This window comes from Sebastes umbrosus, chromosome 7, assembly GCF_015220745.1.
Source record: "Sebastes umbrosus isolate fSebUmb1 chromosome 7, fSebUmb1.pri, whole genome shotgun sequence".
Lineage (NCBI taxonomy): Eukaryota > Metazoa > Chordata > Actinopteri > Perciformes > Sebastidae > Sebastes > Sebastes umbrosus.
Genome location: NC_051275.1, coordinates 9,233,203 through 9,260,658, shown reverse-complemented (window position 1 = coordinate 9,260,658; position 27,456 = coordinate 9,233,203). Strand labels below are relative to the sequence as shown.

The 27,456-nt window shown below is 40.3% G+C and overlaps 1 protein-coding gene across 1 annotated transcript in view; it reads left to right on the top strand.

Moving 5' to 3' along the window:
* Nucleotides 1-27,456, top strand: part of LOC119491725 (seizure protein 6 homolog) — a 177,419-nt gene that overhangs the window by 125,565 nt on the left and 24,398 nt on the right. Inside the window, exons 5-9 of the mRNA XM_037775926.1 lie at nucleotides 11,221-11,406; nucleotides 15,093-15,261; nucleotides 19,176-19,342; nucleotides 22,253-22,447; nucleotides 23,453-23,591. Of these exons, the coding sequence (XP_037631854.1) occupies nucleotides 11,221-11,406; nucleotides 15,093-15,261; nucleotides 19,176-19,342; nucleotides 22,253-22,447; nucleotides 23,453-23,591 (856 nt within the window). The remainder of the gene's footprint in view (nucleotides 1-11,220; nucleotides 11,407-15,092; nucleotides 15,262-19,175; nucleotides 19,343-22,252; nucleotides 22,448-23,452; nucleotides 23,592-27,456) is intronic.

Sequence of the window (27,456 nt, the reverse complement as noted above, 5' to 3'; positions counted from 1 at the left end):
CTCTGGTGTCCTCCGGTGCTCCTAATGGCATCTGCAAGATTTCACAGACCGGAGGAAAACAACCAATCAGAGCTGATATGGAGTCTGCCATCCAGCTGCCGTCTATGAGAGCCACGAGTCAATCACTTAGCAAACTCCGACCAAACGGTAAAACTAGGCAGCGCTGATCAAATATGAATCAATATTCTGTAACTGTAATGTCTATTTCCCTCCCCAAATGTTTTCAGAAACATCTTGTAGTTTACGGTTTAGCTGTAACATTCTAAAGTTTGTGACCCGACGTAGCGCAGCCAATAGGAACACTCTCTCTCTGAAATTACCTGTGATTGGTCAGAGTCTCCCGTCACAGGCTAGATTTTTTAAAGCCTGAAAACAGAGCCATGAGGAGGTGCAGAAGTCTAGTTATCTCTCAGAACACTTGAATTACAATATGCTGAAAGGTTATTATGGAATTTTTGCCCAGTAATGCCCAAAAATTTCTGCCTACTGAAATAAAAAAAAATACCTGCAAGCAATGCGCAACAGTCATCTATTGTATAGTTTCTTCTTTTTTCTCTTCTCTGCCCCCGACTTCTGTTGTCTTTTTTGGGGCCATTCGGTCCGACGTTATGGCCAGGCTATTACCGTGCCCCTCCAGCACTTGGTGCCCTACGCTATGTAGTGGTGGTGCTGAGTGGTTTCAGTAATTGTGCCACAAGTACCAGTTTTTGTGTCTTGGCAATTGCAAAAAAAATGTAATTGATATTTGTACAATAACAATGTGCCAATGTGAAAACAATGTGAAAGGGGTCACTGCAGCTCCCCTCGGCTTTATGGAGCTTTCTCAACGAGTTTTTAGCTGTTTTCAGCAAAGCGGCTCTAAAATGCCACTGTACGGTACCTACTCGGCAGACATCACAAATTCAAGTAGAGGGAAGGTCAGACAACAGTGATGTGAAAAGTAATTCAGTAATGTTATTGCATAGCATGGTCTGTTGTCTTCTGCTGGTACTGCTGCAGCTCCTGTAAAGTGACTTTTTAAGCAGCTTTTACTTTGCTGCAGTATTCTTTCTCCTGCTGCGTTGAAGTGGCTCTCATTGTAATATAGTTATTTATGAAACATTGATAATAAGAGGGGCTAAAATTGTCTAATCTCTCTCTCTCTCTCTCTCTCTCTACCTCCTCTCTCCCACACAGAGACAATTTCCTCTCAATCAGTAACTATAAATTGGTTTCAGTAGCCATTTGTACAAATTTACATTACATGTCCTTTGCGACATCCCACATTTTACAGACAAATGTAAGCGTATGCTAAAACACAACCTGCAGTAACCAGCAATTACCTGCAGTAATGTCATTATTAGCAGCGCTACTTCACTTTTTCTAGCACAAAACAATACTAAATATGGACATTCTTTGGTCTATTAGTGACTAAGAACACCTTGCCATCCAGTGTTTAAAGTGGAAAAGCTTTGTCCTCTGGGGAGACTAGATGTACTCAGAGCATTTCATGCTTAGTTTGATATTTCCTATATACACGATGACACTAGTGAAAAAGTAGGATAGAATTTTGACATGAATATAGCCATTAGCTTGTGAGATATCTTCATGGACCAGAGTAATGATCACTGCAAAATGTTGACCTTGATTATAGACTGACTTGACCTGGTGGTGCTAGAGGAAAGATCAGCAGGTCACCAAAAGGATGAGGAACTAAAGACCATCTGCAACTTGCACGGTTGTGACGTATGGAGTCGAAAACTTTCTCTGGCCGAAGCCTGTATTTACCTGAAGAAGAATCAGCCCATCATTTGAAACAGGCTTTTATTAATTATTAAACGTAGGCCTTTATGTCCTTCTTTCATAAGTATTTCACATATTTGTGTGGGGAGACAGCTCACTCCACGGGGACTTGGCTTGGGAACAGGAGGGTCGCCGGTTCAAGTCCCTGTATGGACCATGTATGGACTGATGAGAGGTGCCAGTTCGCTTCTGGGGCGCCTTGCTCAAGAAACTTCACAATGCCAAATTGCGAAGCTTTTTTGTTTTCATGGAACGGCGTTGCTATTGCGAGGTCCACAGTCCAGACCGGAAGACAGCCAAATGTCCATATTGAGTCATAGTCATAGCGCCACTTACTGACAACAGGAAGTCGGCCTTATGTGACAAAGATCAAACGATTTACATGAAATTTACATGGTGTTAAGCTATCATGGTGTCTACACATGATATACAGCAACATGATTAGCGTGTGTGTTCTCTAGCGCCACATAATGGACACAGGATATGGTACAAAATTTGCAACACATAATTTCCAGCACCACACACTCCACACAGGAAATAATGTCTAAGTCGTGCATGCAGTATCCGAAAGTTGCGGAAATGCACAGCTGGGTTGACAGGAATCCCACTGGTACCACTGACGTGCATGGAGGAGCGAGGGCCCGTTCATTGCCGCTTTCAGCTTTAATTTCAGTTTGCTTTGCCATTTTTTTGCATCGTTGTCGAGCTCTTGTCATTGTTAGAACATCTGCCGGAAGTGTTGAGTTTCACTGATGGCAGCTTATCAGCGATTAAAAACGTATTTTTCCCACACATTTTGTAAATATGTTTGCACAAGAGGCCAACACATTACATATCTTCCATCACGAAATCTGCAACTACGCCCGTGTTCCCTTTTTGAGATGGTCATGGTCGAACCCCGTGACCCTCCATTATTTGCAGCTTCTTTGACAAATTACGGCATCCATACCAGCGTCCATGGCAATCTCACTGGTTGTTGTCTAAATGTCTTACTGAAAGTGTTAGACTTCAGATTCACTAACATTGTCATAATCATGCCAGCAGGGCCAAAATAGACACACAGTGAATGTTGACACAAAATACTGTCCATTGAAGGACTGGACAGTAGCCTAATTGCAGAATCCCCATTGGTGGGCTGCAGTAAAGACATTAGCATCAGCTTCGTATGGTTCACCTCATAAGTTCCTTCATGGTCCCCATCATTACAAACCCCACGTGTCCTTTCATTGGCCCCATAGAGCAGCTGGCCATCAGAGGACGAGAGCTCTAGGTGCTACTGGGTGATTTACCTCTAGGTGGGAGGTCTAGTGCCCCATGCATGTTGGGCTAATTGAAAGAGAAACGGCAGGGTGATCTTGCTATAACAACATGTCCACATTCTGCTGCCACGGGCTGCCGCTGAGCTGAGAGGCTGCTGCAATAAAGCATAAATAAAATGGATTGCAGGGATGGAGGGTGGGTGTGGGGGTTCCACTGTATGTCTATGGCTCATTGACTCTCAGGGAGTGGGGGAATAAAGAAGAGAGCTGCATTTTCACTGCAACATAGATTAGACCACAGTCTGTCAGCAATTTGTTTCTTCACTTGTTCTTTTCTATTCGGCTCATCATTTGTGGTCCTCTGTTTTATGTGTGATCTGGGTGTTTCTGTGCCTTCATCCTCTCTTTCCTGCTGGCTATTTATCATCGTTGATGGCCTCTTGAGGATGGAGAGAAGAGGGGTGTAGCCCCAGTGGATTCTCCTCAGAGCTGCTAGGTCTTCTCCATCTTTCTCTTTGTTTTTCTCTGCCGTTCTCTCTGTCAAGACTGCTCTCCCAGTGGATCACCGCAAAATTAGGACAATGCAGAAAATATCTGGAATACAGTTAAAACAGCACATGAAGAGAGCTTGTTTTTCTTCAAACCCACCTCTAATATAATGGCAGCTCCTTATTGAAAACATCCAGATGTCAAGTCATTATTAATATGAATATTTTGGTAACACTTCATTTTACAGGTCTGCAAATTTCATAGTAGAATTATTCCACAGTAGTAGCTGGAGGCACTCAACACTCAAAATGGATTGTGACTGAAGAACAACATACTCACTGTTATGAGCTACAAATTCACTTAAACCTGCAGTAGGCAGAATGTTTTTGGCATCATTGCGCAAAAAAATCCATAATAACCTTTCAGCATATTGTTATTCAAGTGTTTTGTGAGAAAACACTTCTGCACCTCCTCATGGCTCTGTTTTCAGGCTTTAGAAAATCTAGCCTGTGAAGGGAGACTTTGGCCAATCACAGGTCATTTCAGAGAGAGAGCATTCCTATTGGGTGTTCATTCAACAAGGGCAGCTGTCAGTCACTCGTGAACTCTGATCAAATGGTCAAACTAGGCAGCGCTTATCAAATATGAATCAATATTCTGTTACTGTAATGACTATTTCTCGCCTCAAATGTTTTCAGAAACATCTTGTAGTGTACTGTTGAGCTGTAAATGTAATCAACGGATTGAATGGGCGTTATCAGCGGTTATCACTACCATTCTAATGCTTCAGACGGGCCAAACTGCACCTATACCGTGTTGGGAAAGTGAAAGTGAAACTAAATGTTGTGAATTGAAACAAAACAACTTAACTTACTTGGTTAGGTTTGGTTAAAGATCGTGGTTAAAATAACTACGCTTGTTACATAGTCTATGTTACTTGGTGTTTGTGAAGTACGTACATTACGAAACAAAAGTAAGGTAAAATAAGTCAACGTGGACTTTTGGTGAAAGTCCTGTGTTGTTGCTCTTTATACTGACTTCCTCCTTTGCTCCCATCACAATTACCACGGCCACTAGAGGTTGCCGTTGCCTTCTTTTATTCGTATCAGTGATCAACATGGGAATAGATGATAACCGTCTTCTGAACCTACTAGTAGATGTAGCAGGCCCCATCTAACCCATATCTAGGAGGCTGATAACAGCTGATGAGGCCCATTCCATCGGCTGATAACATTCAAAGTGGGTGCACAGTGTGCACAAACAGAACTCCAAATGAATGCTAATGATGCTATGCGTGTGTGTAAGTTTATCATCTTTAATATAAGGTTATAATGTGTTACTGTTGCATTAATTTATGTCAGTCATTTATGTAAAATGCAATGTGGTTCCTAAGGATTCCTAAGGATGTCCTGAAAAAGCATTCATGGGCAGCATGACTGTGCTCTGTAAATGTAACAGCAATCTTTTGAGTAGATTTTGATTTTACTCATGTACAATAGGGAAATTTGGATCGCAAGCGGCGGAAAAAGCAAAGGTCAGGGGTCACCGAAACCATTACTATTCACCTGCAATCTGGTCAACAGGTGTTGAGATATCTTGCTTAGGGCTAAAGTGTTGACATTTGACAAAGACTGAGTAAATATGATTTCCATAATGATGTTTAAAGCTGGATGTTGTGCAAACCCTAAATCAGATTGATTTAAATTTGAGTATTTACCTTTGATGAAACAATGCATGGAGAATGTTTATACCAGGCTGGCATTGACCTCTGAGACTAAGTGGCCTTCCACACAATTGTAGCATAAGTACTGTAAATGAAGCACGAAACACAGAAAATATCCTGTGGCACAGATCCCAGCGGCTCCAGAGTGAAGCCCGGAAACAGAGCTACGAGATTCATTAATCTCTGCAGAGTTTGTCAGCTCCTCACAGTAATGCGAGGCCAATGGTCAGCAGAAATAAATGCTCTGAGGGAGCAAACAAGATTAGAGATGAAGTTTGATCCGAGTGGAGCCATTCCACATCAAAGCCATATCACAATGCAACCACGAAATAAATAAATTCAATTTACATCCGCTAGCTACGGGGGACCATTAAACATATCACATTATTGCTCTGCCCCTGTGATCTACACTGTGGCCGCGAGGCCTGATTAGATACAGTGAAGGCCAACAGCAGTTGTAGGGAGCTGGCTTATGGCCAGTCTGGGGCTCATGTGCTGGTTTAGCAGCTCGGGAACAGCAGAGGAAACAATAATACAGCCCACTGAAGTAATCTGCTGAGGTTTTACAATTCCAGCAGCACCAGAATTCCTAATGTAAAAATCAACATACCAAGTCAAATTAAAAAAGATATATTTTACTGATAACAGACATTTACCCATGACCTGTAAAATAGATCAGAAGAAATGATTGTGCACACATCATATACACTAAAAGTTTCAGTGACCTTTTAACCCTCTGACTTTACTGTCCCTGAGGGAAGGAGGCTAAATAACGCTCCGGGAAGTTGGGCTAAATTTTGGCAAGGTAAAACTGGCATGGCCATTTCCAAAGGGGTCCCTTGACCTCTGACCTCAAGATATGTGAATGAAAATGGGTTCTATGGGTACCCACGAGTCTCCCCTTTACAGACATGCCCACTTTATAATAATCACATGCAGTTTTGGGCATAAAGCATGCAGTTTTTTGAATGCAGTATTAATACAGGTCCCTAAACAGTCTTGGAATTGCATAAATTGGGTATGATTGTAAAGCTTAGACTGTTGTGGATCCAATGAGCCCAAATGTATTCATGTGTGATGATAGTAGCAGTATAATAATAGTAGCTATTTCATTGTAGCAACACCATTTTTTGAAACTTGATCATTTTTATCCTCTAGGATAATCACCGCCTCATGAAACTTTACAACTTTACCCCTGTACCCCCCTAAAAAGGACAAAAACAGTCACTGACGGGGGAGGCTGAGCGTTTGACTAAGTCTGTGTGCTGAGACACGGCACTCGGTAGTCCCGCTAACTTGTTACTACTATCAGCTGCTCTGATTCAACAACGTTGAGTTGAAAAATGTCCATGAAGGCTGAAATTCAACTGTGATTTTTTTTTTTTTTTTTCTGCTGGTTTATAGTTTTAACCATGAGCGAAGTGGCTGTTACATTTCTTGAGTCCAGCTGGATTGTACTAGTAACGTACGAAAGTGGGCAGGGGGCAGAGATCGTCGATCCTTCTTTTGATTTTGATGGTCGAGATCGGAAGTTAATTTCGATCGATTTCCGATTGAGAATTTAAATTGTCACACCCCTAGTAACGAGCGGAAGCTGACCAAACTGACACGTCCAAAACTGACGCTAGAGGGGTACCTAGAGCGTCATAGTTTGAAGCTTACGGCCACTGACCAAGCGGCGGTATTTGACAAGTTGAGAATGTGAGAATGTGATGATACAGTCACTCCTTTATTCCGCATTATAACAGAAAGCTGTCCTAGAGAAAAGTTAAGTGTGTAAAGTCAGAGTAAAACATGATGCACATTCAGCATCATATGTTGCCAATTGTTCTTGTGATCAATGAAATGAAAAATGTTGACTGTGGCTGTTTGCAGTTTGGAACGTTATTAAATAAAGTTCTATCTAATCTTATGTTAATATGATCAGCTCTGCCCAGATGTTCCCCACGGTCCACAGACTGATCTGAACACACACTTTATCATTTGTTCCAGACCAAGACACTGAGAGCTTCGTTTGCTGTTTCACTTTGGTCCTAAAACATCAAACCTGCGCTTACAGGTGGTGCAGTGTGAGAGCATGTGCCATACACAGCTGTCTCCTTCTCTCCTACGTGCAGTGATTTTAACCATTTACTGACACTGATTAACTTGTGATTTGATATTGTGCAATGAGTTACTCTGTTTGGCTCAGCTGTCCAGAGCAAAAACGTCCAGCTGCTGCTCCACAAACACACCTGGTTAATGTGGCTGGTTCAGAATCATGTAGCCTGATTGCTTTCATTATACAGAGAGTCAGATCTAATTACCAGCCACACCATCGACGCTGGTATTGTTTTCACCTTGTCAGTCTGTGTGTGAATATTTTGCCAGGTGTTTATATTTCTGTCTGTGGACAAATTTTGTGACAGCGATAGCGTCGCAACCATGCAAGATGCGGTCACAAAGCTTTACGGATATGTAGTAGCTTGAAGATGCCACACTCGGCATCAAATTTGTGCCATCCGCTTTCTTTGCCAAAGGCTTTGGGCATGCGTGTTGTTGTTTTCCCACACTTAGGGCACTTGACATTGTGAGCGTGGGGCTATCCCCACATAGCAGCACCTCGAGCCAAGCACAATTAAAACGCCATTCTCAGCCACCGACCAAATTGTAAAAATTTGCGGCAGCATCCCAGGATTTTTATGTCATTCATTTATCCAGAATTATCATGTAGCATGCCTGATAACAAAACATTACAGGATGGATGATACAAAGGCGTGAATTATACCCTTTTTCTACCAAAATAAACCACGGGAAAAACAGCTAAAAAAGGGCGATAGACTCCTTTCGATATTGTCTTAGAATTCATAGAATTCACGTACTATTAGTTTCATACTAGGTTTTGGACGTACTAAACAATCTCACATATTGTTTTAGCGTACTAAATAGCATGTTTGTATGGAATTTCAGACGCAACCTATGAGTCTGTATTTAAAGGAGCAGTGTGTAGGTTCTGGCGGTATCTAGCGGTGAGGTTGCAGATTGCAGCCAACTGTAGCCTCTCCAAGCGTGTAGAAGAACTATGGTGGCTGACGTGAAAACACGAATGGCCCTGTCTAGAGCCAGTTGTTGTGAGAGTAGCGTAGGTCATTTGGAGCAGAGGTTGGAAGTGAGTGGTCAAGCAAGAGAGAGAGAGAGTGACGGTGACAGCAACAAGTAACATTATCGACTCTGGTCCAAGCAGGAAAAGTGAACAGTACTGTAGAAACAGGCGGTGCAACAAGGACTCTTATTTTCAGGTGATTATACACTAAAGAAAATATACTTATTAATATTATACTCCATTTCTGCCAATAGATCCCCCTAATTGTTCCACACTGGGGCGGCTATATAAATACAAGTCAATTTACCATTTGCCGTTTAAATTTGTAATAGATTTCTTATTTTAATAATAACGTTATAAATATTTCATATTCAAAACGATAGAAAACATAGTAAATAGTGTTGTTATTAATATTAGCATTATTGTTATTATAATTATGAAATAACTTATAATAATAATACAGATATTACTTATTTGGCGTGGAGAGGAGGTCGTGTTGCTCTGGCTCTATCTATCTGGCGTGGAGAGGAAGTTGTGTTGTGTATTTTCATTATGTTGTTACTCTGTACACACGACATCTATTGCACGTCTGTCCGTCCTGGAAGTGGGATCCCTCCTCTGTTCGTCTTCCTGAGGTTTCTTCCTTTTTTTTCCCTGTTAAAAGGTTTTTTTTGGTTAAGTTTTACCTTATCCGATGAGAGGGTGGTACTGTAAAGGACAGAGGGTGTCGTATCCTGTACAGATTGTAAATCCCCCTGAGGCAAATTTGTGATTTGTGATTTTGGGCTATACAAATAAAATTGACTTGACTTGAGTACTTAAAGTAAGTGATGAATACACATACACACTGTTCCACCTGTGGCATGCTATAGCACTATGCAGAACTTTCACAGACTACTACTACTACTATTAAAAGGTACATGTATATGATCCTGTTATATATCTATAGACACTCAATATGGTAATTTTCAAAAGAAACCCTGTTGAAAACTTTTTCCAATTTGCGCAAAGGTTATTGTTGCATTTCATTCCCTTTGCTCTATGCATTTTCAGCTTTTATGTTTTGCTACTCATCTCTCTTTTTGTGATCCAGTGGACTTCAGCTAAACACCACACTGTAGGTCAACTTGCACCCTCTTGTGTGAAAGAGAAGACAAAATAAAGGCAGTGATTATCAATAACCTTTCATTAAAGCCGAAACATGATTTATGGCCTTGAGGTCTACGAAGACAAGACAAAGTGATGTAGCAAATAGCAGGCATTTTACTGCTCCAAAGGCAATTTCTCTCTGTGAAGGCTCCCTGTTAGCACCAGTGTTATGATGCCACAATGCTACCATGATGGCTCTTTTATCTCTTTTTCTAGTCTCCAGCGAGCCTATGAGCTTCATAGTTTTTGGTTGGCCTGGATATTAATAGCTACAGCTGACCATGGTAATGACTAGCTCAGGGAGTGATAGGACACAGCTTCAGCAGCTGCTGCTATAGCAGCACTAGTCTGGGATGTTGCTCTAATGAGAAATACTATAAAGACCAAAACTTCTCTTCTTATCTCTATTTCTGAGACACTATAGAGCTGGCGAACATCCCTCAGCTCTAACAGAGTGTTGGAGGCGGCCGAGGTCGTAGGTTGTCATTTATTGGCCTATTTAATCTCCCTACATATTTCCTCGCCTGAGGCCGGGCGCTGTCCCCAACAGACAGAATCAATAGCGGCACTACTGCCAAGCCATCCGAGTGCTAACAATAAAACTAGGACAATTACAGTGAGATGGATCAGAGTCTTTAGCAGAAATAAATTATTAATATGTGTGGCTGAACGCCAGGAGGCTGAAGGAAGACAAATCAGTGGCAATAAAAGAGCCAGTTAGTTAACTGGTCACCTGAGAGCCAGCCTGTATGTTCCTCATATATTGGCAATGATGTGACAGGTCTTTGTACAACTGTGTGTGTGTGTGTGTGTGTGTGTGTGTGTGTGGGTTTAAATGCTGGCCACAGGGGGACACTGGTACACTAAATATTTCCCTGTAGTTTTATTTACCTCTGTATAAGCAGACAGCTTAATTAGAAAATCAATTTGACTGTGGCAGCTAGGAAAGTCAAGGCCTATAGGGTTTGTCCCACATTTACAAAAAATAAGGTCCTATAAATACAGTATGAAAATTCATACACTAGAGCAGCTTGTGGTGGATATTTGAACATAGTTAAAGAAGACCTATTATGCTCATTTGCAGGTTCATACTTGTATTTTAAGGTTCTACTACAACATGTTTGCATGCTTTAAAGCAGCAGTAGGTAGAAATGGAGCAAATATGATTTAAAAAAAAAAGTTATTTTCATAAATTATCACTATCACTATATCCTGACAGTAGTGCATGAGACAGGACATCTCTTAAGTCATGCTAGTAGTGTACTTTCTATGCCCAGCCACCAAAATCTGGATGATCGAATGTGCTGAATTGCTAAAAATTCACAATACAGTTTTCCCAATTTCTGCCGTTACACATGATTTCATCAAAAACTCCAGGAGTCATTATAGCCAGGGTTTTTTGAGATTTGTTTTTGCTCTGGGTTCAGTTACTCAAACATATCTTGCTGCAACCCCTAACCAAAACCATTTCTAGCCTAAACAAGACCATTATATTGTTAGAGTTTATAGAGGGCTGTATGGAATTTGGTTGTTGTCATACATGAGCCGCTATAGGTCAAACTATCTTCATTGAGTCCTTTCAACTTCTGAAACTAAACTTCAGCCCCTCTGCTGAAATTTCACTTTCTTTCAGCTTAATTCCCTCTCCCTTTGTGTCTCTTTCTGTTCCTCTGTTTCTGTCTTAAATCTCTCAATTTCTGACTCTTTCATTTCTTTCTCTATCTATGTCTCTGCAGCCTTTGTGTTGAGCTGTGTCTTCCCCCAGCGGCCTCTCTACGGTGATGTATCAGTGAGCAGTCTCCACTCTGGGGGGGAGGCTTTCTTCTCCTGTCTGACCGGCTACCAGCTGCAAGGCCCCAGTGTGCTGACCTGCCGCAATGCTAGCACCCCCTACTGGAGTGGCAAGGAACCACACTGCCTAGGTGAGGTCACCAGAACCAAGAGAAAACACAATCAAAGCTCATCTTTTATATCCACAGGCCAGAGATAGGAAGGACAACAACTAAACACTTAAAAACAATTTCTAGTCATTACAGAGATGCCACTGTATTTGAGTAAACCCGACTATTACAAAGTCTAATCATTACAAATATTTGTTGTCTAATTACCTGCCATCATTTAAAGATTACCGAATCGAGGAAAATGCACACGTATTCCAGCTTCCCAGGCAGAACTCCGATTCAATTGTATGAATCAATATTAAGGCAAGAAGGAACAATGAATTCATAGAACTACAAAATCATTTCATCAGATTTATGAGAGTAAGACTCTCTATTTAAACGTGTTCTCTTAAAAGATTAAACCATTTGCAATCTACATAGTGCATATTATATTTATTGTGATATTTGCTAATTCTTTATTGATTTATTGTTTTAGTAATATTATATGTAATATTTCAAATAATAAAAACATTGCACATACTTTTATTATTATTATTATTATTATTATTATTATAGATAATGTATAATAATAATACAGATAATACTTAAAGTAAGTGATAAAACCAATACATTTCTTTATAATATTAGCACTATCACCATTGTCATAATAATAATAATAATTATTGATACTTTCAACATTATTTATTTTCTAGACTATTGCAACCTGTTTTTTAAATAATATAATAATACATATAATACAATATTATAATATTAATACTTAGTGATGTATTAAATACAATTTCATCATTTCTAAACAGAGATGTATTCATAAAACCATTATTTATTTACTGTATCCGCATTACCATGACCCGGAATTAAATTATTATTATCATTATTATCATTATTAGAAATAGCGTTATTATTATTATTATTATTATTATTATTATTATTATTATTATTATAAAGTCTTTCAACATATTGTGTTCGATATTTAAAATTATAACAGAGATGTTTAAAATAAGTATAAATACAACATGATTATTTATAAACTAAAGCTATAGAAATACATCCGATAAACCAATATCTCTCTTTACAGTATTAGTATTATCATTATTATTAGCATAATAAAAACCAAATTACTATTTATAAGTATAAATGTATCAATAAAACAAATGTATTTTATATTATAAGCATTACTACTATTGTTAGCATAATTATTGATAGCATTACCAGCATTTTGCATTAATATTATATTTATTTTAAATCATTGTGTACATCTAACATAATAATACAGATATTATTCAAACTATTTAATAAAGATTCCTTATATATATTAAAAACAACTTTACAATATTCAAATTGTCCTTCTTTTTAGATTAACTATTATTAACATTACTTAGCATAAGCATAGTGTTGTTGTAGTATTTTGTATTGTCAGTAAACTTTGCCCTTCGACCCCTGACCTCTGCTTTTTTGAAGACGTAAAGGTATCGTGCTGTTACTTTTCAGTATTGTTTTTCTGAATCAGAGCTAACTGTGCTTCAGTCGCTCCCTGCCAGCTTTTCAATTCCCATCAACGATCACAGCATTTTGGGTTATTTTTTTTAGAAGACTTTCAGCCAAGAGTTATCTATTGGACCTTCTGGTCCTTTTGCATGACAGGCATAGAGCCAGAAACTGGACTCCCTCAGGAGTGTGTGGATGATGAATGTTTTTCTATCTTTCTTTCTTTCTTTGCTCCTAAGAGGCTGGCTGATGAATAATAAGTGACCATTTTACTCCTGATCACCCTGATCTACTCTGATTCACAGCACAGGGACTGTTTCTCTGAAAGCAATTTCAAACGGGGAGTTTGTGTGGCTGTACATCTGTATCTCTATCTCTATGTGTGTGTGTGTGTGTGTGTGTGTGTGTGTGTGTGTGAGTGAGTGTGTGTCAGAGCATAAAGCAGGTGTATCGAGGTGTGATTACTGAAAGCTGGGCAGGATGCCATTGGGTTTATTCTTCCTGCTCTGCTTTAATTAAGCTTTGCCTGCATGAGTAACCTTGACCTGATCATCTGGGATCCAACACACACACACACACACACACACACACACACACAAACACCTTCCTGTAGCTGTAGATGGATTTTTCTGTATGTGTTGATAAATCTGATTGTATCTCTTATGATGCTATCTTTCTCACCTCATTTCTTGGTTCATGATCTTCATGAATTTAAAATAAAAAGTGATGGATGAGTGATCAATCTGCACAAAAGATCCACTTTCAGACACATTACAGGATACAGTAATTACTTGGTCAATTTATTAAATGGTTGATTCACCCAAATTACAAAAACATATTTTCTCCCCTATACCTCCAATGGCATCTAGCCATACATACACTCTCAACCGTTTTTATAGGGACTATTTATTGGTGGAAAGCAGTTCTGGTGAAAGCTGCAGATTATTTTGAGTAACAGGAACATTATTTTTGGAAGGATATACATAATCTTTTAACAGTCCTTTACATCCTGAAGAGGGCTTTTAAAGGACCAGTGTGTCAGATTTTGGGGAATCTATTGGCATAAATTGAATATAATATTCATTATTATGTTTACATTAGTATATAATCACCTGAAACTTAGAATTGTTGTGTTTTTTAACCCTGTCTCCCAGCCGCTCGGTCTCTGGCTCATTCACATGAACAGCAGCATGAAAAAAAAAACTCTGGATTCGGCTATTAGTGCATTTTACAACTTTTAGAACCTAATGATTTAAATCAGCGCTATTCATGTGTTCGTACTTGGAAGTTGATTTACCTCAAAAACATTATCCCAATGTAAGTCTATGGGAAAAAGTATTTTTGGGCCCATGGCATCCCATGACGGACCGTTTGGCTACTTGCTTCAAAGCCTGGCGCTCTTCCCGGGGGCTTGGTCCTCTTCCATGATGTCCACCATGTTGCACTGCCATCTTTCTTCAGTAGCCCAGAACAGAAAAACCAAACACTGGTTGATTGCATTTCACATTTTTACTTTCCCTTCAGTTAAATTGTTTAATTTAATTTATTTGCATGGCGTCAAATCATAGCAGAAGTTATCATAGGACACTTTTCATATGGAGCTGGTCAAAACCTTACTCCATAATTGACAGAGACCCAACATTCCCCTATGAGCAAGCACTAGGGGGAATGACAGCAACCAAAAAAAAGGTAAAATGGAAGCAATTAGAAATAACTAGGGAATGAAAACAATATTCCTGCACAGGCATTTCACACTAAAAGTCTTTCAGAGGATAAAAGGGCGTCATCTGTGTTCCTATTCGGCTTTTAATGTGAAACATCTGTAGGAAGTATTGGATTTTATTGACAGAAAGCATTACCATGTGAGACATCTTACTACAGGGAATTCTGTCCCCCCCTCCCAGCCTTTACTTTTTCATGTTGGCCCCCAGCTCATATGTTTTTTGTAATTTGTTTTTGGTGCAACAACCATTTAATGTAATTTCACAGGGATTTTAGCGCTCAGATGGAAAGTCCTTTGTGATGCAATCATGAAACATTCATCAATGCCTTCTCTGGCCTGGTTGCTCCCAATTTGTCGATACTGACACCAGAGTTTAATTTGGGCAAATAAGCTTATCTATGGTCAGTAAGTGAATTTGGTTGACTTTCAATGTATCAATGTATTTTCAATCTAAACAATCAAGTGCAGTTTTTCATTCCCTCCTCCTCCTCTCCCTCAGCTGCCTGTGGTGGTTTGATCAGGAACGTCACAGTCGGTCGGATCGTCTCGCCTGGTTTTCCCAGCAACTACAGCAACAACCTGACCTGCCACTGGCTGCTGGAGGCCCCTGAGGGCCAGAAACTACATATCCACTTTGAGAAGGTGGCGTTGGCTGAGGATGATGATCGGTAAGCAGGACCTTTCATCTTTCAACACTTTCTATGACGCCCATGTCTATAATGCCTTATAAACATACTTATAATGTGTTATAATCCGTTTATAGCACTGTATAATTAAAGTTATAAGCATTCATTCATATTAATTATGCTTTATAACAATAATCATGACACATTATAAAGCACTTAATGATGATGACTTATAAGGTCAAGTATTATAATAATAATTTTTTTTCAAAGATCATATTTTATTATAATTCCCATAGTTGTAATTCATTGTCACATTTTTATAATGCATTATAATGATTGTTATAATGCATTATTTTGAGATTAAAAGTTACTCTAAGTGGTCATCTACGTGGTCAACCATGTAGTTTATTCCTAATCCTAAAGTGGCGCCATGGTTAACTATAGTGGTTTCGATGACAAAAATAAAGTGATGCCAAGGGGCGTGACAAAGCGGTGGTATGTGACGAGTTGGGATGAATATGTAATTGCAAGTACCAAGAAGTTAGTCTAAAGATATTCATATTGGCAATCAACCAAAGAGAAGGATACAAGCTCTGGAAAATGATCTGCAGTGAATGGTATCAGTGGAGAGTTTTAATCCCGGGCCAGACTGGGCACGTCAGCAGCGCATGGCTACATCAAACCGTAAACCATTAAAACCAACAGCAGCAGCAACTTCTTCCCATGCTTTTTCTTTTTTCATTATATCTTTATAAAGCTGTTATAAAAATGTTCTGTGGATCATAAAGCTTTGTGTTTCTCTACCTCCACGATGAGTTTAGTGTCATCCATCGAAGATGAGCTGTCTGAAAAGTGTAGAGTTATACCCAAGAAGAAGTCACATAGTTTTTGTTTACAGACAGAGAGAGAGAGAGAGAGAGAGAGAGAGAGAAATACAGAGAGAACACTGGAAAAATACTGCCTTTCACCTGATGTTCTTTTAATTTATTAACATAGCCTACTAATAGCATACGTGGGGTTTCTAATATGACTACTGTGTTTACAAAATGAAAAGCCAGTCGACATTAATTTATGGAGACCTGCAAGTAACTGCTTTTTCACAGCCTTTTCCTGAGAATATTTCAGAATATTTCAGAATAAAAGCATTGTGTTAACAAATTAATGGATTATTTCAACCCAAAAAAATGCCACAGGGCTTTTATTTTGAAACGGAAATTAACATGGATTAACATGGGTGCCAAAATATAAACAACAGGTTCTGCAGCCGCTACGCCCTGCTGACGTTCACTGTGTGGCCCGGCCGTTAGGGTGACATAATGGTCAAAATTTCACTTGAGTGGCGTATACCAGGACAAGAATCGAATTCTTTGTTACTTCACATGAAACGGTCCACATTGATGACATCTAATAATGTCACGACATGCTAGTTACAGGCTGGTGTAACTACTGTGTCATGCTCTGGTTAACAGTGATGTATTACCTTCCTCTTTACTTGTGCATGTTCCTTCACTGAGGCCTCTCGTGCGTCATACCCTCTGCTTTTCCCCGGAAAAACATACTTCTTGAGGACTCTGTAGGGTAATAACTGGCTGTCAGTGCAGCTCATAGCGGGGACAGTAGAGTGTCATTTTAGCAGCATGGGGCTCTCGTGACAGAGGACTGAAAGGAAGAGCCACAGGGGGGAAATTAGCTGAATAATCCATTTTGTATACCAGCCAATAGCTGCTAGGGGCTGCTCTGACACTCCTGCTACAAATATAGACCTCATAGATATGAAGAGACATCTGGACAACTCTGAGGAAACTGAAAAGATCAGATAGAAGTGAAGATGTGGAGAAGATAGAGAATTGGCACAAGCGTAAAAGGTGGTAGTGTAATGAGCTGAGGTTTGTTGGCATTTCAACAGTTTCCTGTTAAAAGCCACCTGCTTTTTTTTGGTCATTCTATACATACCGCTTCAATGACTTTGGTAATGTAGCTTCCAAGCTTGATCAAATAAACATCAACCAAATGACACCAAAATGATCGGCATGTTTTTGATAGATTACTGGCTTCACCAATAGATACACCACCACCATTCATAGGACTCATTATTTAGCGTTTTTCAAACCAGATCCAGATCTTTATCCGAGTTACCAATTCTGCTTTCTGAACATTCATACTAGCTTAAATGACCTGAACTAAACGCACCGGCTGAACCGCACTAAACAGGTGCACCCTGAAGCCCCTTTCTCACTGGACAAAAAAACCTCTAACACCCATGCATACACTGTCTTTTGAAAATAAACTCCCAATTTCACAGGAAACAACTTGGTTAGGTTTAGGCAACAAAACTACTCTGTTAAGTTTAGGAAAAGATTGTGGTTTGGGTTAAAATAAGTACGTTTGTTATGTAATTAAGTAGACTCCATTACTCATGCGACATAGTAACTTAAAATAACGTCAATCAACGTTGACTTTTGATTTCACACAGGACACAAACAGTGGTCTCCTAGCCCTGTGTTTTTGGACCCGAACCTCCCCTCTACGCAGACTTAATCGCTCTTTATACTACGTGACCTCACTTCCTCATTTACTCCGACCATAACTACGGCCACGTAGAGCATCGTAGTTTGACGCATAAGGCCACTGACCAAGCTTCTGCTGTTGACGCGTTGCGAGTGAGAACGGGGTGATATTCTGACTTGGGAGTCACATTATTTCAGGATGGTTGCCCCCACTGTTAGCCTCATACTCACACCATTTAAATAGCATATATTTGTAGGGGTTCATTAACATGTGAAACCAGATAACAAACAAACATGTATAGCTCCTTTTGAATTAGCTAAATTGATTGTATCAGTGTTAATATTGTTTTTTGTTTAAATGTAACTGTCAGCGAAGGAGAATTTGGATAACCCTGATGAAGGTCCACAAGCCGAAACGCGTTGGTCTTACAAGTGTTGCTGGAGTTTTGACATCTTCAAACTTTTTCCCTTCTACAAGAAGCAGGTGAACCCACTCTGCTTCTACAGTGATGGATAATTTGCAGCCATTTTGGCCACTGATTGTAGGGTTTGGTTTTTTTCACCAAGTGGGAGACATGCCCATCATCACAAATTCCCAACATCTCTGACTCATAATTACATCAAGGAGACTGAACGTTTTTTCGCTTGCTGTTAATTACAGTTTGAACTATATGATGTGACCGTTAAAACTGCAATAATGGATTTGGGGTCAGCGGAAGAAGCTGAAAACACAACATGAGTTTGAGTTTACTTGCATTTATGCTCACAGTTAACTGAATAGAAGCAGAATTTACATTGATATAAATAGAAATCATTACATGATTGAACGTCATATAAAAAACACAACAAATACATTTATTCATACACACATATGCCCATACATACTCATACATATGCATTTACAAATACAACCATACACTTACATACAACCATGCATACAATTTTTAAAAACCACAAGTTTTGTATGTGACGTGACTCATCTGGGATATTTGAGTGAGCCCAGGTGTCAGTAATGCAGGCGATGTCTGCTTTTTCTGATTTCAAGAGCAGTTTGAGTTTGTCTACATTGTTTGTTCATGATCTTGCATTACAAACAAAGACATCTGGCATCCGCAGCACCTGCTTACATGGATTACTTTGGATTGGGTGAGAGTCGCCTCCCAATATGATAGTCTTGGATGTTTAATTGGCCTATATGTCCCTGAACGGTGTGTATGATTCTCCGTTTGGCATTGTTCCTCTCGGTCGGCTTCTAGTACGCTTTATTCCTGGACTTCGTATTTTCTCCAGGAAGAACTCAGCGGGTGGGGGAGCGTGTTTCCTGAAAACTCTTAGGAAATGCGGTGATTACTTGAATACGTTTGTACTAGCGCTTTAAATTCCAACGTAGCCCAGGTATTAATTTTATCAGCGACCCTGCTAAATGATTCTTTATTCCCTTTCTTCTAGGCTGCTGATCAAAAATGGTAACAGTATATCTGCAGCTGCCCTGTATGATTCATATGAGGTGGAGTATCTTCCCAATGAAGGTCTACTCAGCACGTCCAGGCATCTCTTCACTGAGCTGACTACAGACGCTACAGGCACATCCACTGGCATTGCCATAAGGTACCAAGGTAAGCACCAGAGCTATGGATAAATCAAGTATAGGATGTGGTGACATGGTGTTTGTCTTGCTAGTGTCATGTGGGCTCTTGGTGTCACAAATTGTTAAACCGTAGACAAATCATGGCAGCAAACCCCATAAGAAAGCATTCTTTATAAAAACACAACAAGGGACTTCATGTAAGAAGATGTAAGCTGACTAATTGCTTCAGGCCAAGAAGCAATCATCAGTGAAAAACTTTGGCCTGCTGAAGATTCTCAGTGAATTATCGATTTAAAAATATAATGAGCAAAGACCTTCAACAGAATATAGTGTGAAAACTTACTGCAGAGTGAACGGAGATGCTGACTGGTGAATAGAGGTCAGGAGTTACAGCAATGATGCAATTCAGGTAATAAAGGGTGACATGACCACTAAATGAAGTGTTACATGGACTGTGTGAAAGCAGTGAAAAGCGGAGACGCATTCTAATGCCAGGTGTGAACAGACGTACTTAAAGCTGTCCACTTGTGATCCGATCACTGAGGACGCATCTTAATACCAGGTCTGAACAGGGCCATAGACTGAGACTGAAGCCATGAAACAGCTCTCTTTAAACCTTAGTATCTCCTCAATGGAATTTGAAGGTGCAGGAGAGAAACAAAACACATATTTATCTGAACAAAAGCCCCATTTCGAAAATACTTTCGAGATAACCAAAAGACGTTTTTCACTTTCATTGCAGCCTTGATTGTAGTTTTTGCAATAAACACATAATTGGGTACATTTATACGCATCCATAACCGGGTGAAAAGTACCTCTCTTTCTTTATTTTGTCTTTTATATCTGTTGCTTTTGTAGCCATTTAATAAAGGCTCTCAGTAGATACCCCCAGTAAATCTTACAGCTACTTCATACTTATTGCCTCTCTGGTGCTTGGGAATAAAAGAATCAAGGACAGTCTTTCGCGTGCACAATATTAACTTGCAGCTTCTACCAACATAACCTTATACATTAGAATCAATGTGATTTATTTTACAGTCATTTCTATCTAAATGGCTTGGGTGAGCTATCACTTAGCTTCTCTTATCTTTTGCCCTCACATTTGTCTCAGCGCTCGCCATCAGATCGGCAGCTCTTCTCTGGTCCACGAGGACCACTTGGAAATACGATCAGTGTAATCTGCTTAGGCCTCCGCTTCACTGCCGCAAATGGGATTAGGTCCAAAGGGAGCAACGGACCTAATTATGGCCATTAACAGGACATAATACTGTTCAGCTAGTCCCTAACAGATTTGATGGTACCTCCTTTATCCTGACAAACCATTCCCACCCTGTTGAGCAGCTATCCTCATTCATTCAGCCGTTTCTAAATGCCACTCAAGTTTCTTCTTCTTTCTGCACCGTCTTGTCGCTGAATGTATCCATTCAGAACTATTTGCAAGTGACTGGAAGTCATTAATTCATCTTAAAGTTTATATGCATTGCATTTGGTACTATACAAATTCTAAAATGTAACTACTGTGTTCTGGACATAATGCGGGGATATGTTCCTTGTTAGCAAATTAAATATAAATACAATGAACAGCTGCAGAGCTGATGGGAGTATCATCAGTTCTACAGGCATTAGCCTACAGTTCATCCTTTGGGAACCATGAATGTCAGAACCACATTCATGTAGTCCATGTAGTAGATCCTCTTGAAACCTTGAACGTATGCACCAAATTTCATGGCAATCCATTCAAAATTCTCAAGATAGTTCAGTCTTGACCAAAATAGTGGACCGACTGACATCGCCAACGATAGAGCCATAATGGATGGCTCTCACAAACATTACAAACATTTAGAATCCAACATAATTGCAGCTAATAAAAGCTTTAAGATCAGCTGTTCCTAACATGTGATGTAATGCAGGGCAGTAGGCCTACTTTCTGGACACTTCAACCATTTGAACACTAATGGTCCACTTAAGTAACTTCAAGGTTGGATTTGAAGTGAAAATAAATCCACTGTTGTTGACAACAGCTGCATCTGATGTTGACAACATCTGCATCATGTGTTCACATTTCATATCTGTATATTTTGTATCTACACACATGTTATTCCTGTGGTCTAAGACAACACACAAAACACAAAGAACTATCTCCCAAATCCAAAAACTAGAGTGCTAAAACTCAAACATGTGATGTCATAGGGCAATATCAATGCATTGTTAGAGATGACACTGAAAGCATCCAGGGGAATGTTCAGAGTATATGGGTACATTTTCTGTTTCACAACTGAGAACACTACAATAAAATTAAAGCTAATTTGGGTATAAAACAGAAAACCATTCTGTGGGTCCAGGAAACCAGTCTCCCATTCAACGTCTATGGAGCAACTCCAGACTTTACACCCGGTGATATCACAAGTTTTAGACTTACTTCTCTAGTGTCTGGCTTTGAGAGAGAGGAGCTCATGTTGACAAACATTGATTGAACTTTGCAAGGCCATGGAAATAACATATTGGAATTCTTAATTTATGTGGTGTTCCCCTTTAAGTAATATGTTTAAATGTACACCATTTTTTCATAGCTGTACCATTAAATTGAGTATCTAGATAGTTCTGCATAAGTTATGAAACATTTCCCTGTGACAGCTTGACATAGTTGTTGTTATACAACTTGTTTTCTTACTGTAGCCTACCTCACAGGAAACTAGGGACCTATTAAATAGCCAAATGTTTCCAAATGCAAGAAGAGTTCAAGAAAAACATGAAACGATTAAATCAAACAACAAATTACAAGAAAAAAATTGAATTTCATTAAATGTCGAGCATGGCAATTCAATAAAGGTGCTAAATTCCAAATGGGGATGCTAACTCATCTGGCAAGCATAACATCTCACTTGCTTTTTGGTAAAGGTCAGTCCTTTCCACCACTGAAAATGTATTTGTATTACAGCCTTTGCAGCAGGCCACTGCTACGAACCCTTCGTGAAGTACGGTAACCTGACCAGTAGTGACAACACTTGGGCAGTGGGAGCTGTGGTGGAGTTTGCCTGTGACCCCGGCTATACTCTGGAACAGGGATCAGTCACCATTGAATGCATGGACCCCAACAATCCCCAGTGGAATGAGACCGAGCCTGCCTGCAGAGGTCTGTATGTCTGTATATTGCTGAAAAGAAGTGACCCATCTACATCTACATAAAATTAATTTACATTATATATCATTTTAGGCATTAGTATGCAGAAATATTCAAATGCACCATTTTAGAATTATCAAAAATAACACATTTGTACTGCATGCAAAAAAGTGCATGTTTATTTCCCAAAACTGCATGTGATTATCATAAAGTGGGCATGTCTGTAAAGGGGAGAATCGTGGGTACCCGTAGAACCCATTTCCATTATATATCTCTAGGTCATAGGTCAAGGTACCCATTTGAAAATGGCCAAGCCAGTTTTTCGCCAAAATTTAGCGTAACTTTGGAGCGTTCCTGAGCCTCCTTGCTGACAAGATAGCATGACGTGGTTGTTACCTTAGATTTTCTAGTTTCAGATGATAATTGTACATTCACTAGCACTAAAACTGAACCTGCTACAGCCCCTGAAAGACATTAAAGTCGGTCACGATCCCGCAGGTCTCAGGGGGTTAAGACCAAGACAGTCAGTTAAGGGTGCGAGGGACTTTTACTCGGAAGGCCAGTGTTCGTGTCCCATGTCAAACCAAAAGTTTAGTTATTTTTACTGATGTTATGTCATGTGACATTACGTCATCTTAACCAAGTTCAACGTTAACCGTGCAAGAACCTTCTGTGTTAAGATACTACGCAAAAAGGCTTGGGGGCTTCTGGCCAAGCAGGAAAATATGACGAGTAGGGATGAGATCACATTGCTTGATCAGACAGCTTCTTATTTAAATCGCAATTTTATTTTAGCAAAACTATTGTTTGGTTGCGTGTGTTTAGATAGCATTCAACATTTAAGAGTTTGGCGTCTTTTATTAAATAAAATTAAAACCTGTCGAAAAACAACGCCTACATTTTATTATTATTATTGAAGTAACGAAAAAAAATGATTGTTTTGGTAACGACATTGAACTTACCCTCAGCATTGTCTTAATATCCATGGTTGTATGTGTACGTGTGTGTATGTTCCAGCTGTGTGCAGTGGTGAGATCACAGACTCAGCTGGAGTGGTGCTGTCTCCTAACTGGCCCGAAGCCTATGATAAAGGCCAGGACTGTATCTGGGGAATCCACGTTGAGGAGGACAAGAGGATCATGGTTGACATTCAAGTGTACGTATCCGCCTTCCACATCTGCAGTTTGATCCGCCTCCTCACCCTTTACCCTTTACCCTTTGATAAGCATGAAATCACATTACTAAAAAAAAAACCTTCCTTGGAGTCTTGGTCCCTGATCAGACCTGGCATTAACATGCGTCTTGGGTGATCCAAGCTCTAAATATGTCAGGCCACACCTGGCATTAGAATGCGTCTCCACATGCGTCTCTAGTGACCACTTGTGATCGGATCTCTCTTCCCTGCTCTATATGCAAATAAACACGTAACCTACATGTAATCCATCTGCAAAGCCCAAATGCGTCGTTGTTTTTAACCATTGGGAAGCAGCAGTAGTAATATCCAACCTAACAGTGAACCTAAAACCATAAGGTAATCGTCTACCGACACGGCTGCCTATCCCACCTTTGCCAGGCAACGGCGGCATACAGAGAGGTGTCAGATCTGTGCAGAACACCAGAACATAAACACTGACACATCACCGACATGCTCTATAACTATATGTTAAGCTATTGTTTTGAGTTGCCTTTTGATGCAGTGTATAGGTTATGTCTAGGGATTTTATTGTGAAAGGTCAGAATAGAAGGAATGAAGTCCGCTGCTGTTGACAATGTGGGAGTACTAAAGTGTTTGCCGTTATTTTATTGCCTTTATAAAGTATAGGCGCAACGTAACCCTCGGCGACACAAGCTCCTGTGGATCACCTCTCTAGAGTAACACACACACACACACACACACACACACACACACACACACACGCACACACACACACACGTACGTCAGTTGAGTAGGCTGTCCTTCAGACCACCTCCAAATGAGGTCTGAGCGATTGGATCTCAATGCGTCCTCAATGCATCCTGAGTGCATTCACACCTGAGCTGTCCACTTGTGATCGCATCACCCAAGACACATGTTAGTGTCAGGTCTGAACAGGGCCTTTGATTCTAATCATCACAAAACCCACTTCATCTCCCCGTGCTTATACGAACACCAGTCCTCGGCTTCAAACAGCGCCGCAGAAGCAGTTTGAAGATTACAAAGAGCTACCTCACCATGACTGGTAAACGCATTAAAAACACAACACGGTGCTAATGAAAGAGCGCTCGGCTTGTGAATGAGATGCGTAAGTGCCACACAGACAAAGGTTAATTAGGTGCAGCGGAGAAAACTAATTATATCAGGGAGGGTTTGTTTGGCAGTTCCCCACCACCAACACTCTCCTCACTCCTCCTCCCACTCCTGTAATGGCTGCTGTGCGGAGTAGAGGGTGCAAGTGTACAGCATGGGAGTGTGTGTTTCTTGTGATTGCGGTGCCAAGGTGAAGACACAGAACAACACACCCCGCCGTGTCAGAGCCCGATAAGTCAGTCAGCCGTAGAAAATCATTTGCCATTCGCAAGCAAATTAAGGAGGGCTCATTTGCATAGTTTGCATCCTTCGCTCTGTTTTTTGTCTCTCTTTGTATCTCTCTCTCTCTCTCTCTCTCTCTCTGAACAGCACCTGTGCTCTTGTTGTACTTTAAGAAGCATTGATTAATGGCTTCCTCTGGTTTTTGAAAGGAAGTCTGTCAACATAAGTAATTGCTACTGTTCATTTAGCAGAGCGGGTGATTTCAGGAGAAGTGACGGTATCCTGTGAAAACATTTAGACAATACAACAGCCTAAAAAACAAACTCCAGGAGAAGACAACATGTGCTGTCATCCTACTGCCTTCATCTTTTTGTTACCTGTCATTTTTTTAACGCCACCAACTTCTAAGATTTATAAACCTGCCATGCCACGGTAGTGTTATGTACATGATCAAATTAACACTTCCACATCCTTACATTGATATTCAACCCTACCACCAGAAAGAACATTGCTATTGGACTATTCTGCAAAACCCTGAATCACATTCAATGACAAATTCAAGTTTATTGTCAGCTGCATTTGAACTAAGGTTAAAGCTTTTCCCATGATTTTAAAGCTACTAGTGCAGAGCCCGTACGAGGCGTGGCCGTTCGGAGCGGATCAATTGCTTGGCTCTCGGTATTGGTGACTGCAGCATTGTCCTGGGACCGTGGCTGTTTGGAATGCATGCCCGTTTTGTAGCGGGCCGATTGCTTGGCAATCCCCGGAAGTGCTGCTCGCGACGTTGTCGAGAACCGCTCATCACTTGTTTGTCGCCAGGGAAGTGAGGAAGAGTTTGGTTGTAACATTATATATCCAGCATCCAGCAGCAAAAGTGAGGATGACATGCACGACTCAGTCCACAGAGCCCTGAAGCCCCACCTCCACTGCTGAACAGAGCACCGTTCGCCATACTATTCAAAGTTTATTAATGTTGACCATGTCACCTATCCAAATTGCAACATAGGCAACACTGCGCGTCCCTGGGTCCCCAGCTATACACAAACGAAGTGTGAAGTAGATCGGATGAACGGTTTTCGAGATAGACACGGTTGTAAACTGCAACCTGACTGGTTGGCGGAGGTATACACCAGCGAGGTGGTAATTTGTGTGTATCATTGAGGCCTAACAAACATGTTGAATGCATTTTTTTTTATTATTAAACATTTGCAAAGCTGATTTTCTGAATATTTTAAACCTGCATTGTTGACATCCATGTTTGGTATTCATGTTTTTTTCTTGATGCACTACCGCTACCAACCGTCATTCAGTCGAGTAGCATCAAACTGGCTACAGGAAGGTGTATCATGTCAAGGGGTTTATTAAGAATTAACTCTGACGTCATTGTGTCCACCACCACTTCTGAAGCCAAACCTATTGCTTTGCAAAACCTGTTCTTGATTGTGAGGAATCGTGAGGTCAAACTGTAAATGTTAGTCTCCTGGAGGTAAGGCAACCATCAGTCTGGTGCTCATTTCTGTATTGTGGTGAAACAAATAGAAGCTTTAGGGGATTCCATTGCTTGTATTGTGTATGTGCAGCATCAGTGTGTGCAGGGATAAGTGAAAAGTCTGCAGCTCAAACTAAAGTTGAGGTGTCAGCACACTGCGGTCCAGTTTCCCAGAGAGGGCTCATGGGAATATACCAAAAACAGAGATTTCCACGGAGAGAAGCATTCTAATCTAGCACAAAGTCTCCTCACTGTCTGAACATATGCCCAGCAGGTGTCTGAGCATTTACATGAAGCTTATCAATAGCAGCTGTTCTCGCAAGGCCCTCGGGGTTAGACAGTGTACAGAGATATATGAGGCCTTTAACAAGGTCCACACAGACACCTGTGCACACATCGCACGTATCTCCTGCTCCATCTGTGTAATGGCAGGAGGGACATTATCACCAGGGTGTATCAAATGACTTTTATGGATGGCCTTCAAATGAAAGAGAGGGGGAGTGAAAGGTGTGATTAAAGTGAACACGAGGGAAGTAAAATGAACAAAACCGACCTCTCTCCCATAAAATATAGACTACTGTCCTCTGCTTCTGGATGGAAATGACAAAACATTGACTTTTTTAAATAACAGTAAATGTTTATTAGTCTGCATTATTAAAGGAACAATCAACCTCACATGCTGTTATATTATGATGTCAGTTAGTTGAGTGCACTCACAGACTCATTTGATGATTTATCTTTTTTGTTGTATCCAACATGCGTCATCTGTTATCAATAATGATGGATTCTAGTCCTGTTGTCAGTGAAACAGCAAAGCAAGTGTGATAGTGAATGTGATTGCAAGTAGTAAACGGAACTACTTCACACTTGACACTGCATCACCCGCCAAGTGTGAAGTCGATGGGATGAACGGTTATCGAGAAACTCGAAGGACACACATAAATACATATGTACAGAGAGAGACATCTATTTTTGTTAGATATAATGCTGCCATGACACCACAATTGAAGACTGCTCTAGTTA